Raw genomic sequence first — 16,976 nt, 5'->3', positions numbered from 1 at the left:
CTCATCTGTTCGCTGGCTGATGGCAGCGGAATAGTTATCAAGGTTGTTCCTGCTGGAGGAAAAGGGCCGAGGCTCAAAAGAGCGAGGCCGAGGCGAGGAGGCGGGCTAAATCAGAGCCAAGAGGGGAGACAAGAGCAAAAGGAGATTGAGAGATCAGAGGAAAGAGGCGAACTTTGAGGCTGAAACGGAGCAGGGATCAGAGGGGGAGAAATAAAAGGAATGATTGGAGGAAGGGACCTAAAGAGGGCCTCCAGAGGTGGAAGGAAGAGTCAGGTGGTGGGGGTAATCATACAGGAAATGGACCCAAAGCAAAGGGAAAAGAGAATAGAAGAATGTGAAGAGGAGACGGCTGTTTTCCTGCCAGCGATGTCAGTTTGATGCGGCGGCGGACAGAACGCCACATGGCTGAAGCAGCCGTGGCCTCACGTCCTCTCACTCTCATACATCAGAGCGCTCCTCCTCTCCGTCCTCCTTCCCAGCACAGTCCTTCAGTAAAATAATTCAGTTATTTCGCCACAAAAGCCGCCATGTTTCCCGACGTCTCGCAGCACCGTCATTACACCTCAGCAGGCCATTAATTACAGCAATACGAGGAACCTGAGTCCAGCCGTGTGGAAGGCATGGCTAGCTTTGTGGGCTTTTATTAAAGATCACACGCCAGCCATTAGTATGTGGCATCGCATCGTTCTTCCAAAGCTCTTCTGATCAAAGAGGATCTCATCAGAGGCACAACTTAATCGAGGCAGCGTGCAGTTGGAGGATACGTGGATGAAACAGCTCAGGTCGAGGTCGCAGGGAAGGCTAGGTTCAATTACGCTAGCGTGTTTGTGGGTAGAGCAGAACCGTTTGCCTTGGGGCTTTCCTCCCTCTCACTGGAGCAAGTTACATTTATTTTAATGCGGAGGCCCAAACAACCACTGCCGGGGGGGGGGGGGGCGGTTAATGTAGCATCTGGCACAAATCAGTACCTTTTTACCTGCAAATACCTGATTTTATTGTAAACTATTATAAGGTACCTCTAGATCATAAAGGCAACTCCTTGTTGGGAAGATGAGGAGTGTCTTATAAAGTCAGAGGCAACAATCATCTGCTTTATTTATTTATTTTTACACTAACAGCACAGCAAGAAAACGATTCCATCATTTCCCAGGGTTTCACTTCAGTGCGCTTTCTATTAAAGCCATCAGACATCAGGATGGAGATAAAATCTCTGCTTACCAGCTCACCAACCGGGCGTTGCTAACAGAGCTGCATTATATTACAGTCCTGCTAATGCAGATGAAATAAATGTAAACTTTACACTTATTTATTAGCAGTATTCACATGACGCTAGGGATAAAATAAGGAGCCGGCTCCTAAATCACAGGTAAAGTAGCCTCGTGTCACATGGCTTTCTGGAGGGTGTCAGCTTGAGAGCGGACCAACACGGAGACTCAGGTTCTGCTCTGTTGGCTCCCCTTCAACTCAGGCAGGCCTCCGGTTTGCTGCGAGCTCGGTTGTTAGCTGATCGCTGGGGCTGTGACAAAACAGGTCAACCAGAACGAACCAATACTGACACTCTGACAGACGGTTCATTGTCGGCTCCCACAGCAGAGCTGGACAAACCGGTCAATAAATCGGTAACCCACCCGTGCGTGCGTACACGGGTACGCGTCTTTTTGAATGTTGGTGACGTCGATGTCACTGTTTGACTCAACCGCGCGTGCAAAGGTTAAAATATCCTGAAACATATACGCAGCGGGCTGTGTCTAAAAGTCCAAACATCGCCTGATTTTGTTTGTTACTTTTGTGACGGCGCTAAAATAACCAAATAACCCCGCCTGCATATTTCAGCTGATCACACAACGGCGAGTCATTCCGACCTGCTCGGGTTCCCCGTGTCTGGGCGCAGGACGCGCAACGTAAACAGCGTCATGCCTCGGATTTGGATCAGACCCGCAAAAGATGTCGGATCCACTTAGGACGAATGATCCCGGCGTGTTGATTGGCCGCCGTCGGTCCTTCAAGGTCGTGACCCCCTACTGACTTGTGGATCAGTTCCAGTGCAAACAAAAGTTAAATGGTTGGACAAGCATGAAACTCCTCCTAATTAGCCGTAGCGTGCTAGCCATTCATTCAGATCAGCTCGCCGGCACCTTGTCACTGTGGGGAGATCAATGGCTACCTCTCCGCGCGGCAGTGAACGCCTCACCGTCTGGCTTTACCTTTTCATTTGGCTCGGCCAAAAACGATCTCGGATGTGCAGACAGCTCGTGAGCCAACTCTGTTAAACCGACCAGACAGGTGCAGTAAAACGCTCCAAGATGTGTGCGGCGCGCTCCTTTATGTCACACTCTTCTTGCCTTTCCAGCTTTTCTCAAGCGTGTTTCGTCCTGCGCCGATCACAAAGGAGCAGACACATGCTAACGGTTGCACCGCAGACGTGGGGTCCCGGCCCGGTGTGCCGCCAGGCTGGAATGACACCGCTATCCGTCGACACAGTGTTGCTACAGATGGAAGCAATTATGGCGCCGAGAAAATATTTCTGGAAGAACGACAGTGTTTTGACTGCTGGAGCGGCGGGATGCAATCACTCCGTAATTGAGGTCCTCTGAAACATCAGCGCAACGCAGATTCCGCGTGGTGTCGCGATAAGAACGGGCTGCGAGCGCCGTCGTGGCAAGCTTAGCGAAGGAAAGGAAATTTGTTGCCCGTTTACAAGCGCGGTCTGGGCTGACGCCACGCTAATTACTGCGGTTTGCAGAGGGGCCTCGGTCAGGGCTCCGCGGCCGCAAAGCCGACGCGGATCTGTGCATTCGTAAGTTAGGTCCTGGAGTCCAAACGCATCGCCCCCGGGCGTGCGACAGGAAATGAGACGGCAACAAAGGGGAGCGGGGGCAGCGTTCGCCGCAGGAGTTGTTTGAAGTGCCACTCCTCCTCTCCGAACTCCCTCTGGAGGCACCAAGAGCACGAAGAAAAGCAGATAGGGGAAAGTGCGGCGTAGCGGCGTGTGTTGGCGTGCCAGCGGGGGCTTTAACTCGTGCACCGCTACCACCCAACGGTGCTTCTGAGAGGCCTGGAGAACAGAGCTGATCCCCGCTGTGAAAAATGGGCCCAGCTGATGAAAAGTGTCCACTTTAGCTTAGCAGAAGGAGGACAGTGGAAATCTGAGGAGTTTCCCACTCTAAAACGAGCTCCGGGCAGACGAGAAGAGCGGCCCGACCGCCAGGAAGGCTCGGCGAGGGGCGAGGGACTCCTGAAGGCTCCGGCTCTTTCATCTGCCCTCTTCCGAGTCCCACATCTTCCTCTCGACAGCCGCATCCTCAAGTGAAGACGGGAGAGAGTGAGACTAGGAAAACATGGCGGGGGCCCGCTGACCCCTGGCTGGGCAAAGGGCCCGCGCTGATTGATGTGTTTGCGTACGCACGCGGGGTTGCCGTCTGTCAGCGAATGCTCGGGGTGACGCTTGGGAAGAGGGGGGTTAAACAAACAAAGCTCAGAGGTTTTCCATTGTTTTTGGGCTTTACCCAAAGCCCAGCAACATTTCATCTCCCCTTTAAAGGAGCGGCGTTGTTACTCCTCTTCTCCAGAACGGCTCAAGCTATTAAAGCTTCATGTGTTTTTGTGTCGCACATCTGGAAGCAATGAATCTACAATTGCAAATATGTGAGGCCAGCGATCCTCTCTTGTATTCACACATGCTGCAGTCAGAACACCTACAGAGGAATTTACACATCAGCTGGTGAAGAACGAGCGCTCACACAGGTGGTGAGCGTCGCGCCACACTTGTGGCGTTAAGAGAGGCCTGCAGGGCGGCGTCTTGAGTCCGGTAGCTGCTGTCGTCTCTTAGCAACGGGATTTTATCGCCGCCTGACAACTGGGGTTAGATCCTTTAACATCCTGCATCACCCAACACTCTCCTCCGTTCACAGCCTGTCGTGCACACCACGGCCTCGTGCACCTGTGGGAGCGCTGTGCCGGATCCCCTCAGACTCCCTCTCTGGAAGCGAAGGCAGCAGAATCAGGCGAGCGGCGATCCGCCCAGATGGCGCCGCGGGGTCTTTCACAACACCTGATGGTTAATCACTCCCAAAAAACCCTCCAGGATCCAGTCCAACTGAATGGGCGTGCGCTCCAACGCTCGGATGTGATGTATGGATGCGACGCAGGAGAAAGATTAAGCTGAAATCGTCCGGTTCAGGATTCCGAAATAAACGAATCCCACGCGGGCTTCCAATTTATCGACTTTGCCACGTTTCAACATTTATTATTGTCCCTGCACCTAAAAGGAGGACATCTGTCACCCAATGAGAGCCCAGGCAGGAACATAAAGCATAAACTATTAAAAATGGCCCCCCATGGCTACGTGCTGCCTACCCCCTGCTTTCCAAAACGGTCAAATTTATATTCCCCCAGTATCCGTCACAGGCCAGTTGCTTTGTCTCAGATTGGATGGCGCTCAGCCCATTAGCGGGCTCGCCCTCGTTAAGCCTTGACCAGATCCGGGTCGGCAGATAATTGAAATCCACAAATGAAACAGGGGAGAGCGTTCTTGACTGTGAACTAACTCAAAACGCTCCCGTAGCTTGTGATTAGACGGCAGCGGGAGCGCGTCAGATTTTTATCACGCCGCGGCGACCGAAGCGTCGACTCGTTTGCCGAGATGGGATTTTTTCCATCAGCGAAAAGAGGATGGGAAAGGGCGGAGAGTTGAAAACCCAGAGCTGAGGTCGGGCCATTTAGCGTTAAATATAAATCTTTCCCCAATCATTTTTATTTTATTTTTTTTCCAAACTGAAGCTTTCCAGAACTGCGGGGCAGCCGTCCTCCGCCGGAGCCATAAATGGTTTTACAGTCGTCCCGGGAGTAAACACGGTTTACGAGCCGGCGAGGTTAATCCGAGTAAGGACGGCTGCCGTCCCCCCGCTCCCTTTTAAAGCTCCGCTATTCTTCCAGCTTCTTTGCTCTTATCTCCAGAGCTCCAACCCACGCTGGCAAGAGAAGATCACACCTGATGTGCGTGTTGGGCGGGTGGCAGCGGCGGGGAGTTTGGAAAAAGGTCGAGGAAGTGGTGAAACGGCGGCGGCGGCCTGCGGACCGACGGGGAAAAGCAGACGCTAATGAGGAGAACCGCGGAGCCGTGGGTGCAGCCGGTGCACGCGGCCTCTTATTAACACGCTCCCCGCACTCCGCTTCACGTGCTCGGCAACGTGCGTTCCCGCCGTCAGCGCGCGTAAACACATTAGCATGCAGCCAAACGGCGGGTTGTCGGAGATGAGAGCCCCCTCAGAGTAACCTGTCAAACTCAGGAGCGGGGGCCTGTGGCGGCGGCGGCGGCCCCGTGGGGACGTGGTGGAACCTCTTTGTTCTGCTTTCATGTGCGCTCTCAAATACGCAACAGTCAACCCGCATCAACGTTTCTGATTGCGTCACCCGTCCAGCTCGCGTTTGTCGGGCTCCTGACGTGCGTCGAATTGTTGAAAGCCGGAATGTGGTTGGGGCCGGTCCGGCTCCTGCGGCGCTGGTGTGAGACGCTGGCTGACACGGTCTCACCTGTGCAGTCGGGGTTACGGCTACAATCTGGCTGTGTTTGTTTGGGTTTAAATAAAGGGAATTGATCCCAATCATTGGTTCCAGACGTGCCTGCCCTCCTGGACGCACACATGCAGATGGGAAGCAGGCGGAGCCCCTTGGAAGCAGGAAAAAGGGCAATTTGTTAGCTTTTCAGCACGTTGAGGGTCTTCATTCTTTAATGTTCCATGTAAAAACTGCTCTGAGCAGGATTTGCATAAAAGTAGAGTCGCTATAAGGGGCAGCAACGGCATCCAGCTGATCCTGTGCCAGATTTGTTTATCATTTATCCGTACGATGATGCACTTGACGATCTAAACAGACGCCAACTTTGATTGACACTTGTCAAAACAGGGTTCGTCTTCTGGAAAGCGAGCTGTAGAAACCGTCATGGGGGGCTCCAGCTGTGCACCGGCGGATCTAAACAGAATCATCCTCGCGTGACGTGAAAATATTTCCATGGATCCTGGAGCCGTTCTGATTGTCATTACGGTGTTTCCACAGAGCTCCAGGATTTCAGCAATTACTCTGAGTACAATGCCCAAAGGAAGCGGCGGGCGGGGGCCTGGAAACGAGACGCAGGTTGTAATAAACCCTGATTATCCCCATCTAATCAAGCTCGCTGTCGCCGGGTTACAACCGTCCTGGAAATGCTGCCGAATGCAGCGTCCAATCAAGCGGGATGTTTGGCAACCGGCACGCGGCGAGCGGCGCCGGCAGGAGGAGCCACCCCAGCCGTCGCCGTGTTGACGAGAAGTCTGACCTCAATTTGGAAGTGTGTGATTTTGCGTTAGCTCTGCTTCCCTTTCGGAGCTTTTGAGCCTTTGCTCTCGTCATGCCGCCACCCCTGGTGATCAAAGCGAGCGGTGGGAAAGAGGAAGCTGAGGAGAGGATTAATGGCTAACAAGAGGATGAGGAGGAGCGGGGGGATGAGGGACTAAGCAAATTAAAAAGCAGAGGCAATACAAACATTTACAAGCTCCTTTTCACTGATGATGCCCACTTTCATATTAGTGCAAATGCACCTTAATGAATCTATTTTTAGCTCCAGCTGGCTCTCATCTCTCCACCTTCAGTTGTTTAATCCTCACTCGTGCCCTCTTCCCTTTTCTCTCCTCCTTTCATCCTCCCACCTCTTTTTGAACTCCTCTGTGCTCTCTCATTGCTTTCCCCCCTTTTCCTTCTCTTCTCCCCAGCCTCGAGCTCCTCCTCCTCTTCCTCTTCCTCTTCCTCTTCGCTCTCCTCTGCTTGTTTCGCCGTAATTGGAGGAGGAAGCTTGGAGACGAGCGGCTCGGCGTGCGTCGGCCTGACAGGCAGCGCCGTTGGCTTCTATTAGGCTTTATTAAGTGAGCGGGATTGGAGGAGGAAAACGAGTCGAGCGGAGGAGCGTTCAGGCTGGTTATCGCCTGGCGTCGACATGGCCGCCATCACGCCAGTGCGCCGTGCATCTGCTCGTTATTTTGGGGGTTTTATTCGGTTACCAGAAACGTTTGTTACACATCTTTCACAATTGCATGAGAGCGGGATTTTGTTGACACCCAAAACTGGGGTACAGGGATCTGCTGGAGTGCCCCCAGTAGTGCCCAAACCTTCTACCCATGCGGGGATTCGACGATCATCAGGTTTCAAGGCCTCTATGAGAGCAACGGAAACACAGTGAGACGCTGAGCATCAAACTCACACACTCGGCGAAAGAAGCTATCAGATGCGAGTGTGACGTGAGGTTTGGAAGTGAAGAAATGCAGATCAAAGAGATCAAAGAGGACCAAGCGTGGATGTTGTGTGGGATGTCGAGCTGACCTCCACCACCCCTGTCCATCACTAACAGGCCAGAACTGAGTGTGCTTATTGAACCACCGATAAAAGACTAATTAGTGCTGAAAAGGTCATTGATTCCCCAACAAAGACGACTGACTGATGTCGGGATCCAGGCTGTGAAACCTGCAAACTGGACCTGGAGTATAAGTCTCAACACATCAGTGAATTGTAGAACTCCGTAGAACTCTGGTAATTTATTATTTCTTTCACGCGCAGAAACACTCCAAGGCAGCATGAATACGAAGCAAGACGCCCGGCAGAAGTTTATGAATAAATAAATAAAGACTGACAAGGTTGCTCTTCTCTTTATCCTAAACCTTTGTCTTCGGGTCAATCAGATATTTTTAGCTGTCCTGCTGCTGTTGCTGCAGGTGTTATTGGTGCAGACGCCAGCTTCCCTTCAAGGTTTAACATCAATAAATGTTGCATTTTTCTTTTCTTTTTGTGCCGTTAGCAGGTCGGAAAAAGGTCAAATAACTGCATCCGTGTTGGTGCCTCATTCAGTAGATGGAAATTACAGAACTGCTGGTTGTTGGTGCAAAGCCTTGACAGTGCCCCCCCCAGTCCGGCCACCTTCCCTTTACTGGGAAATGTCTGAAATATCTGCACGTGCCACGGAGCCCGTTCAGCTGTCGCTCAGTGGTTTAACTGCCATCCCTCACTGACTGTTGTCCGGCGTCCTCCCCGGCTTCCCTTTAGCCTTTAAAACTGGATCTGTGGTGTTCCGGGACTAATGTTCCTCCCTAAAGGTTGGTTGTGTCTCCTGTGTTTGGATCTGCTCCTCTCTGCTCTGGCTCCGTCTATAAAAACCTTCATTCTTTGGCATTTATTTCGCCACCCTGACGGAAATTGTCCTGTCACCACGATCCAACTCCAGTGTTTGTCCAATGTCCCCAGCCTTCACGTTAGCTTTCAGCAACTTTTTCTTGCCCCCCCCCCCCCCCCCTCCCCGCAGAACTCCCCCCCTCCCCCATTTTCCGCCACTCCATTTCCCTCGGCACATTTTCATTGTGCTCTCCCGTCCCCGGAGCTCAAACATCTGCTGAACAAAGTTTTCTTGGGGCATTTTTCTAATTGATCTGAGGCAGCCGGCGCCGGCTATGCTAACATCTTTAATATTTCATCACCTCGTCTCTCAGAAGGACTTCGCCTCATCCTAAACCGAAGAAATACAGATTTTTTTTGTACAACTATCCACTATTTAGAAAGTTTTCAGGCAGTTGGAGCGTCCAGTAACGGGGGGGATTAGCATTTTGCTTTCATTGTTGGGTCGTAGCGTTACATCATGCAGAGACCGTTTAGACGTTTGTGGCTCATTAGAGAGAAAAGTGTCTGCAGAAAATCCTGTTGTTAAACCATGTTTGTGTATTCCACTCAGGCATCCACGCTGTCGAACCTTTTCCCTTATTTTTCACGGCTAATGTCAGACTTGGCATCTTTCCCCATAAAGCTAATGTTGTGAAACATGTTAAGGTTGAGAGTCCTTCTCAATCAGGAAGACACTTATTACCACTTATTACCACAGTTATTACCACTATTAAAATTACCATCCACTTTAGGAAATGAAGGCAATTAGCTACGGCTACCTCTGCCGGAGAGCAGGAGGCCGATCCCACCCACACGTGTGAACGAGTTAAGGAAATGTTAACCCCCACTTACAGGAAGTGCTGATGCTCTTCGCTGACGAACGCCGTTCTCCGATTGTGTCTCCGCAGGATTGCCGCCACAGACCGTCATCGAGGAACCCAATGGCCTGGTGTCCGTCAACCTGCTGGTGGTGTCCGCCGTCTCGGCCTTCGCAACGGGGGCCGTCCTGTCCGGCCTCACCGTCTGCTGGATCATGAGCCACCGCCACCGCCACTCCCGGGGCTCGGCGTCCAACGGCGCCCGCCGCAAGAGCGACAAAGAGCACGGCATGCTGGGCCAGGGCTGCAGCGGGTCGGTGATGAGCGTGACCAGGACCAGCGGGGGCGAGAGGCGGCGCTCGCAGGCGGACAACCCCTTCGTCACGCCCAACGGCTGGCCTAAAGGCGAGATGGACCCGGGCTTGCTTCCCACCCCGGAGCAGACCCCCCTGCAGCAGAAACGGACCATGCGACTCCCAGACGGCGACTGGGACCAGAGTCAGACCTTCCTCACCGCCGTGGGGACGCCGTGCCCCAACAACTCCGTTATCTACCTGAGCTCCAAGTTCCTGCACGGGGGCGGCGGCAACGGAGGGATGGTCAGGATAGAGGACCCGGGGGAGGTGATACTCCCCCCGCACACCGAGCGCCAGCGTTACCTGATCCTCGCCACCCAGAGAGGCGAGCACGGTGGCGGTCGTCCCAGCGGCGCCTTGAGGAACTCAGCGGGAGAATACATCTACCCCGCCACGCCGCAAGACTCCCCTGACCGACGGAGGGTAGTCTCTGCCCCCACCCCCCACATGGACTATGGGGAGCCCCGCTGGAGCCACGAGGCCCTGAACTACAACAGCAACAATGGGGCGCCGTATCACCTGCAGCGTCACGGCCTCATCAGGCCAGACGTGCACGGGCCCCGAGCGCTGGGGGAGCTGGCTGACTTCAGCCACCTTCTTGTGAAAAACATGGGGGAGCGCGCCCCCAGTGGCCAGTGAGGGAACAGGCGGGCGAGCTCTCTCCGGACACCCGATCCCTCCGATAGCAAAACTGGAATAAATCGACCCCCCCCGGACCTGCCGTCCTCGTCCAACATCACCCTGTCTGTCCTCTTTCGCCGCCATTCAGTGTTCTGACGCCATTCGGCCGACCGAAGAGACCGACGGCGACAAATGGAGAGAGTTTGCAAAAGAAGAGGACTGTCCTCATTTCCATTACTCTGCTCCTGGTGAGAGCCCCCCCCCCCCCCGCCGGGGCATCAGACCCGCCGCAGGAGGAACTGTGGGGGGGTGAGCAAAGGAGCGGGAGGACCAACTGGGATGGGCTTGTTTTTTAAAAACAGACATTTACACGAGCACCGCCGCCATTTTGTTCGCCTTTTCTGACAACCTTGAGTGTAAAGTTCGGTTCCCGCCTTTGTTCGGGCGCGCTCGCCCGTGCATTTCAGACGACGCCGGGACTCGTAGCCGCGCCCGAGCGCACGCGCACGGCTGCAACAACCGCCGACCGGCGCGCTGGTGTTTTAACTGTGAAGTGTAGCTGCGTGGTGACGTCTCCGTGCGTGAACTATCACTGAACCTGATCTCCGTGTGCTGAAGCAATCAGAGGGTCGGCCCTCCGCGCCACAGCTGCCATGGAAGCAACAGAAAGCAATAAAGGGTTAGAAACCTGGAGATAAACGTAGGCGAATTTGATATAAACCCATTTGATTTGGGAAACGGGGAAGAGCACCGTACCCCCCCTCCATTCTTGTCCCCGCCCCCCCTCAGTGTAGACCCGGGTCCGCTGGTCCTGACCTCAGCCTCTCCTGCGCTCTGCGGTCCATTCAGAGGTGGGGAGGCGAGCTGCGCCCGTCCAGGCCGGGGCTGTGAGGCCCACTTGGGAGCCCCAGTCAGCCTCTTCTGCCTGACACTGAGCCTCATTGTGCCACAGGAGCAGGGGGAGACTGGGGGGGGGGCGACTTTAGCAGAATATCAATGGGGAGGAGCAGCTCCTGGACCTACTTCCTGAGCTTCACCCGCTCATTCGCCAGGGCGGGGGGGATCAGAATGGCACCCGTGGGGGTGGAGTTGCTCTGTCGCATCACTTCTCTGCTTTGGTGTGTTGTCATCCTCCTTTTAGCTAAAGATGTAGAGCGAGTTTCTCTCCTTCTTCAGGGCCGTTTGTGTGTCTGCGTGGCACGTTGTCAGTGTCTGCTGTGCATCCATAAACGCATTACTCATATTGAGTGCAAGAAAAACAAAAACTGCTCTGATCAGTTTTCTCACCTTTCCTCCTTTTTGCTCCTGAGTTATTAATATTGTGGAGCAGCTCTGAACGACCCGCTCAATCGTTTATATTCCTCTCAAGGATGGGAAGTTAAGACGGGCTCACGTTAGCTCGTAAGCTTGTCAGATTTTAACTTTAGAATATTTATTCGTAAAAGAGCGAGGGGCCTTATGACGCGTGTCACTCTCCCAGCTCACGCCGTCGGTGGGTTTGTCCTCAGGAGGACCCTTTTTTTTAGCAATAATGTCCCAAATTTAGCGTCCGCCACTTTCTTGTCAGTGGCGAGAGGCTAGCCTGCGAGCAACATCATTATAGCGTCGCTCCGTATCTGGACTAGGCCACGAAAATGATCCCGACAAGTTCCCTTCAGCCAGATTTTGTCAGTGCTGATAGTATTTAAAGATAAGAACAATCAGTTAATGTTTCTCTAAAAAGCGCCTGAGTTAGCCTGAAAAGCTGGAAACCCAGTGACGACTGGTTTGTGCTTGTGCAGACTTTTAAACGTCGTCGTCACTGATGCAGAGAATCATAATCGCCTGTAACATCCACCAAATAAAATGTTTCGTCATTCGTTGCCTCTGTTAGCTGACCTACGGGTCATTCTGGGGCTTTCAATAGACACGAAACAAGGGCAGGATGCTGCTGCCTGGAAGCCATAAAACACATTTTTGTTTACTTTTTCATCACAATTTCAGTGTCCTCATATAATTAGCATTGTGTTCTAGCCGTGGGTGAGACAAGTCACTGCAAAACGCATTTGAGGGGGATGAAAAATACAATTATTCATTTTTAAAGTATATTTTCACACGTGTAGATTGCTGCTTGATTTTTATTGATGCACCTCTGGGTCCATATAGGCCAGTGGTCACTACGGCTGTGATGGCAGTAAGTGTTTTACATTGAAATGCCAACAGCTTTCAGCACTTAAACAGTTTACTCAAGATAAACGTGGACGTTGTGGACGAGACGAGGCCGTGAAGTAGGTTTGTGAATGCAAAGAAGCTGAAGGAGGTCGGGATGTTCCTGCATTACTGCCCGAGCGCGTTAGGTCTCCTCTACTCATCCCGCCCTGAAACAGGTCATTAGCATTGAGGTTACAGATCCCGCCCCCCCGCCCCCCCCCCCCCCCCCCTCGCCCGGCCTGTGGTCTCCGCCGGCGCGGCCTGTCTGCGAGTGCGTGCACGAGGTCTCCCTCTCTATCTCTCGGTGTCTAGCCTGCCCAGCCAGCCGTGTCCTCGCCCACGTCTCCTCCGGTGTTTCGCTAAACATGCTTGATTAGGCAAAGTACATTCCCAGCCCGCTAATGTCCTGATGAGCCCGTGAAAGATTACTGCAGACACATCAGACAGCGAGGGAGGCACAGGTTTAACCAACACTTTACCCCTCCAATAACCACCAACCCCCCTACACACACACACACACACACACACACACACACTTTAAAGCTCTGGTCTGAGATAAGCTGACAGGGTCTGATTCTTGGAAGGTTAGTTGATGTTAGCTTCCCCGTCGGCTGCATTATCCCCTATAACCTTCGCTCGGCGTTAGCGGGCAGCTAAAGAATTCACGTGTAACCTCCCCATGAACCGGCCCTGTTTATTTAATCCGTCACCCTCCCTTCTTTTCACATACTTCAGGTCGTCCCTGTCTCTCCTCTCGCAGCAGCTGTCTTTTGTCCTCCCCGTGTGCCGGAACGCCCGTTTTTGGTTTGAACCACCGCTGACCCTGCGCGCGAGCACGTGGCATCTGCAGCTTTCATCCCCAACAGAGGTTAGCTTGTTCAATAAAGAGCCGCTGACAGACGTGGAAATCAAAGCGATGCCCTGCCTAATTTCACATCACGGTATATTTACTGATGTTTTCTTTCCTGTTACCTTTTTTTCCCATTTTCTTTTTTGCAACATTGCCTCTGATGTCCTTCAGCTTTGGTCATGATCTGGTTTTATTGCTTCTCTGTATCTCAAACTGTACTATGTTGGGGCGTTTCTGCCATGTTGCCATAGTAACGTGAAGCCCCGCCCAGCCGATAACTGCCACCTCACCTGTCCGGGATGTTCTGCCTCCAGAAGCAGGGCAGCTTCTGCTAGAAAAGCCTCCTCACACTCCTGAGAGGGGGCGTCTGACGGCTCCTTTCAAGCCAACCTCAGAGAGGGGACGAAGGAAAAAAAAGCACAAAAATAAGCCGAAAAAACAAACTCAGCATTTGCTTTTTTGTAACGTCGTTGAGTCCAAGCTGATCTTTTTACTTTGTCCCGTTTGTTTCCGTGCTAGCTGTTTGGTTTGGAATATTATTGGATGTGGTTTCCTTTCTGGGTGGCAGTGAAGACCTGTTGACCATCAGGATTATTATTAGCCTGGCGGCGAGGCAGCGCTGGCGTTTGGCGTCCTGTTCTGGAAGCTGAATCTGAACTGACAGAAGAAGAGGAGGAAGAGCTCCTGGACTCTCTGAGATACTTCCGGCCTTCCTCCTCTGGGATTTTCCCGCTACTGTGAAGGACCCGCGGCTCCTGTGTCGGAGCGGGCCGCCATCGGATGACAGCACACGTCCGTGTACATAAACCCGACGCTTTAACGTGTAATTGCCGTGCAGTAGCCGCATGACGACACAGCCTCCGTGTGTGTACAGGCGTAGCCACGTGTGAATTTGTACAGTACATGCAAGTGTGTTTGTGTGTGCTTGTGTTCCACAAAGAAACCTGTCGTCACGCAAACAGCAACACGTGCATGCACCCTCTGACACACACACACACACACACAGCCCATTCTCCATGCTGTCCACAGCTCTGCATGGAGACTTTACTCTGTGTCAACTTTCTTATTCTAATAAACCTCTCAGACATCGAACTCATCGTGTTCCTGGTTTTCTTTCGCTGCATTTGAAGGCAGATTCACGGAGTCTGTTGGATGCTTGTCTCATCGAGGGAATTCAAATAAACCTACACAGTTATTCAATGAATGTATCATTTAAAGCCAAAGGACATCTCTGCCTGGTGGTTCCCAGCTTTAGCTTTAAATAGGAGTTTATTCAGAATGTTTCTTGGGCTGCAGCAGCATTTGGATCTAATGTCCCATAGAAATCCAGACTCAGTGTCTCATATTTCTTAGACTGGTCACGTAAAATCATATCGATGTGCTCAGGTTAATCCTGCAGATTTTGCTCTAAAATCGAATGAACCAGTTGAATGTAAGTAAATGACTGAATGCTAACTTAATACAGTGAACGGTTAAACAAGATTGAACTTTTGCATCACGAGTTTGATGTTATCATTTAATTTGTCTGAGATTGAAGTCATTAACCTCAGGGGGTTGGACATGCAGATATCCACAGGTTCTTCCGGGCTCGATAACTTTAAAATGAAACTTTACAAAAGCATAAAGCATGTCTGACTAGCTAAACTCCATCTGCAAAGTGAAACACCAAGCGAAATATATCAGTCGTTCAGTGTGGCTGCGCCAGTACACCCAGCATGAAATGATGTGCGTGAAGTTGGCTTCAATACAGTGGCTTACGGCTACGTTATTGATTCATACTGCCATAAAAATGTTTCAAATGTATGAAGTATTCAAAGCATAGGAAACCGTGAGGAGAGACGTTTATTTTCTGGCTGTGTAGTACAACTACCGGCCTCTAGAGGGGGCTGTTTTTCAACGCATGTTATGGGTCTGGCGAGCAGAAGCTGCGTGGTTAAACTGAATAAATGAGGTCTTCGACATCTCCGTGTCACTTTACATTGAACAGTCTATATGACATCACTCTTCCTACTTTGACCTACTCCATAATCCTCTCTCCTTCCAGCACTTCTTCTCTCTGGGGAGCCCATCAGGCCAATTCAGGTCTGCAGAATGGTGAAGGACCATAGGCACTTGTCAGGGCCTCTCGTTCCTCCATGTTTTATGGGGCTGAAGATCTCCAGTGCTGCGGTGTTTAATGAGGAGGAGGAGGAGGAGGCCAGACAATATCAGTGATGCAGTTTCACTTCACATCCTATGGGACGAGTGTGTCAGGGATCATTTACAGCTGGATCTGCATTTTCTTCTGCCAGTTAAAAATATAAATTATCTGACATAGTGCAGCCCTTTAACCGCCCATTCCACACACACACGCGCACACACACATTTGCAAACACTCATTATAATGAAGCAGATTAATGAAGGGCCTGAAACCCAGCCAGTGGGCACTTTCCTTGATTTGAACCGAGCACCACATACTGATTTATATTCTTAACCATCTCGGTATTTCAATATTTACTCTGCTGTATCTCTGAAGGCTCGTGCTCACCTTCGGGAGACCTGAAACAAGCGGATGCAGTCATGCATATGAACTGCTTCCTCCTGTGGCCCGGAGGGTCCAAGTGAAAGGTGAGGATAAATTACATGGTTTTTCATACTGAACGCAGCCTTTTTAAGTTTTAATTGTCACTTCCAGTAGTTTTCAGGGAAGCAGCAAGACACAAGTAATCGCACACTTCTCTTAAAGTTAAATAAAGTAGAACAGATGAACTTCCTGCAATAGAGCATCCATTTTACATAAACAGACCTATTTGCCATCTTGGAGGTAAATATTAGGAGACACTGACAGGACTGCAGACAGCCAAACTGTCCAATTAGATAAATAGCAGGAGTAAATCTGAGTCTGGCGACTCAAGCCTTCAGAGTAGTAGATAATTCTTCATCGGTAACTACACCGCGCATTTATCTACATGTGGTTAATTCCTCTTTGATTAAAAGAATTGAATAACGAATAACATGGCGTCTGCAATAGCGGTCTCGTTCGCTAGGGGGCGATGAAAGCCGCTAATCAGAACTTATTCTGTCTCCATTAAGTTTTTCTCTATTGATTTAAATTTCAGGCGGTGAATTATGACATATTTCACGCTAAATACGCGGCGGGAGAATAATCCATCTATAAAATCTAATTAGCATTTGGAGAATCGCTGCACTGGGAGAAACACGAAGCTAACGACTCATTATTGCTGGAATGAAAGAGGGATGACTGTTTCTATGTCAACGGGAATGCAGGATGACTCCAAAACAACAAAAAATTGAGGTTTCGTGGATGAATTCCCACCAAATCGACAATAAATCGAGTACAGAAGCTCTAATTCTGTCGGCAGTGTTTGCAGACGGTTCCGTCACTGATTGGTGATTGCGCAGAGTCTGACGGGCCTAATTAGTAGATGAAGCTGTGTCGGCGTCACCGGTAGATCAGCGATAATTGGCGAAACAGCGGGACAGCGCGCACCGCCGCCGTGCACGCCCCGCAGCAGCGCGCACGCAGGAAAGGCGATTAAACACCGCGGGGGGGATAATCTATCGGTGCTTTACATAAATATTTAAATCTGCTCTATAGATCTGATGCATCAAGTGTCTGCGCACACGCAGACACGCGCGCACGCTATTATTATTATTTCTGTATTTCTGTTTCTAAATATGGAAAAGTGAAATATTTATTTGCCCGGAGGCTTATGGGTTGAAACATTTAAGCCACGTCAGCTGGAGTCCTTTTTTTTGCTTTTATTTAAAGAGATTTGAATAAATTTCAATCCTAAAGTGCCCACTTGTCCTTGCAACATCACAACTAAACCCCCAGCCCTAAAATTCTAACCTTGAAACCGAGTCTTGACCATCATTCACGTCTTTAAGCTGTCAGGACCAGATAGAAATGGCCTCACCTCATGAAAGGGTCCTCACTTTGCAGGTAAAATGCAGATTTGGGGC

General features: G+C 51.2%; 1 protein-coding gene across 5 annotated transcripts in view; it reads left to right on the top strand.

Annotated features, from left to right (window-relative positions):
• Positions 1–14,102, top strand: part of sema6bb (sema domain, transmembrane domain (TM), and cytoplasmic domain, (semaphorin) 6Bb) — an 85,954-nt gene extending 71,852 nt beyond the window's left edge. For all 5 annotated transcript variants that reach the window (XM_029828543.1, XM_029828544.1, XM_029828542.1 and 2 more), the window contains one exon: positions 9,084–14,102. In XM_029828543.1, the coding sequence (XP_029684403.1) occupies positions 9,084–9,988 (905 nt within the window). In that variant the 3' untranslated portion in view covers positions 9,989–14,102. The remainder of the gene's footprint in view (positions 1–9,083) is intronic.
• The last annotated feature ends 2,874 nt before the right edge of the window (positions 14,103–16,976 follow it).

The sequence above is a fragment of the Takifugu rubripes genome, chromosome 20, assembly GCF_901000725.2.
Source record: "Takifugu rubripes chromosome 20, fTakRub1.2, whole genome shotgun sequence".
Taxonomy (NCBI): domain Eukaryota; kingdom Metazoa; phylum Chordata; class Actinopteri; order Tetraodontiformes; family Tetraodontidae; genus Takifugu; species Takifugu rubripes.
Note: the sequence above shows the minus strand (reverse complement) of the source record. Positions and strands in the feature narration are given on the sequence as shown.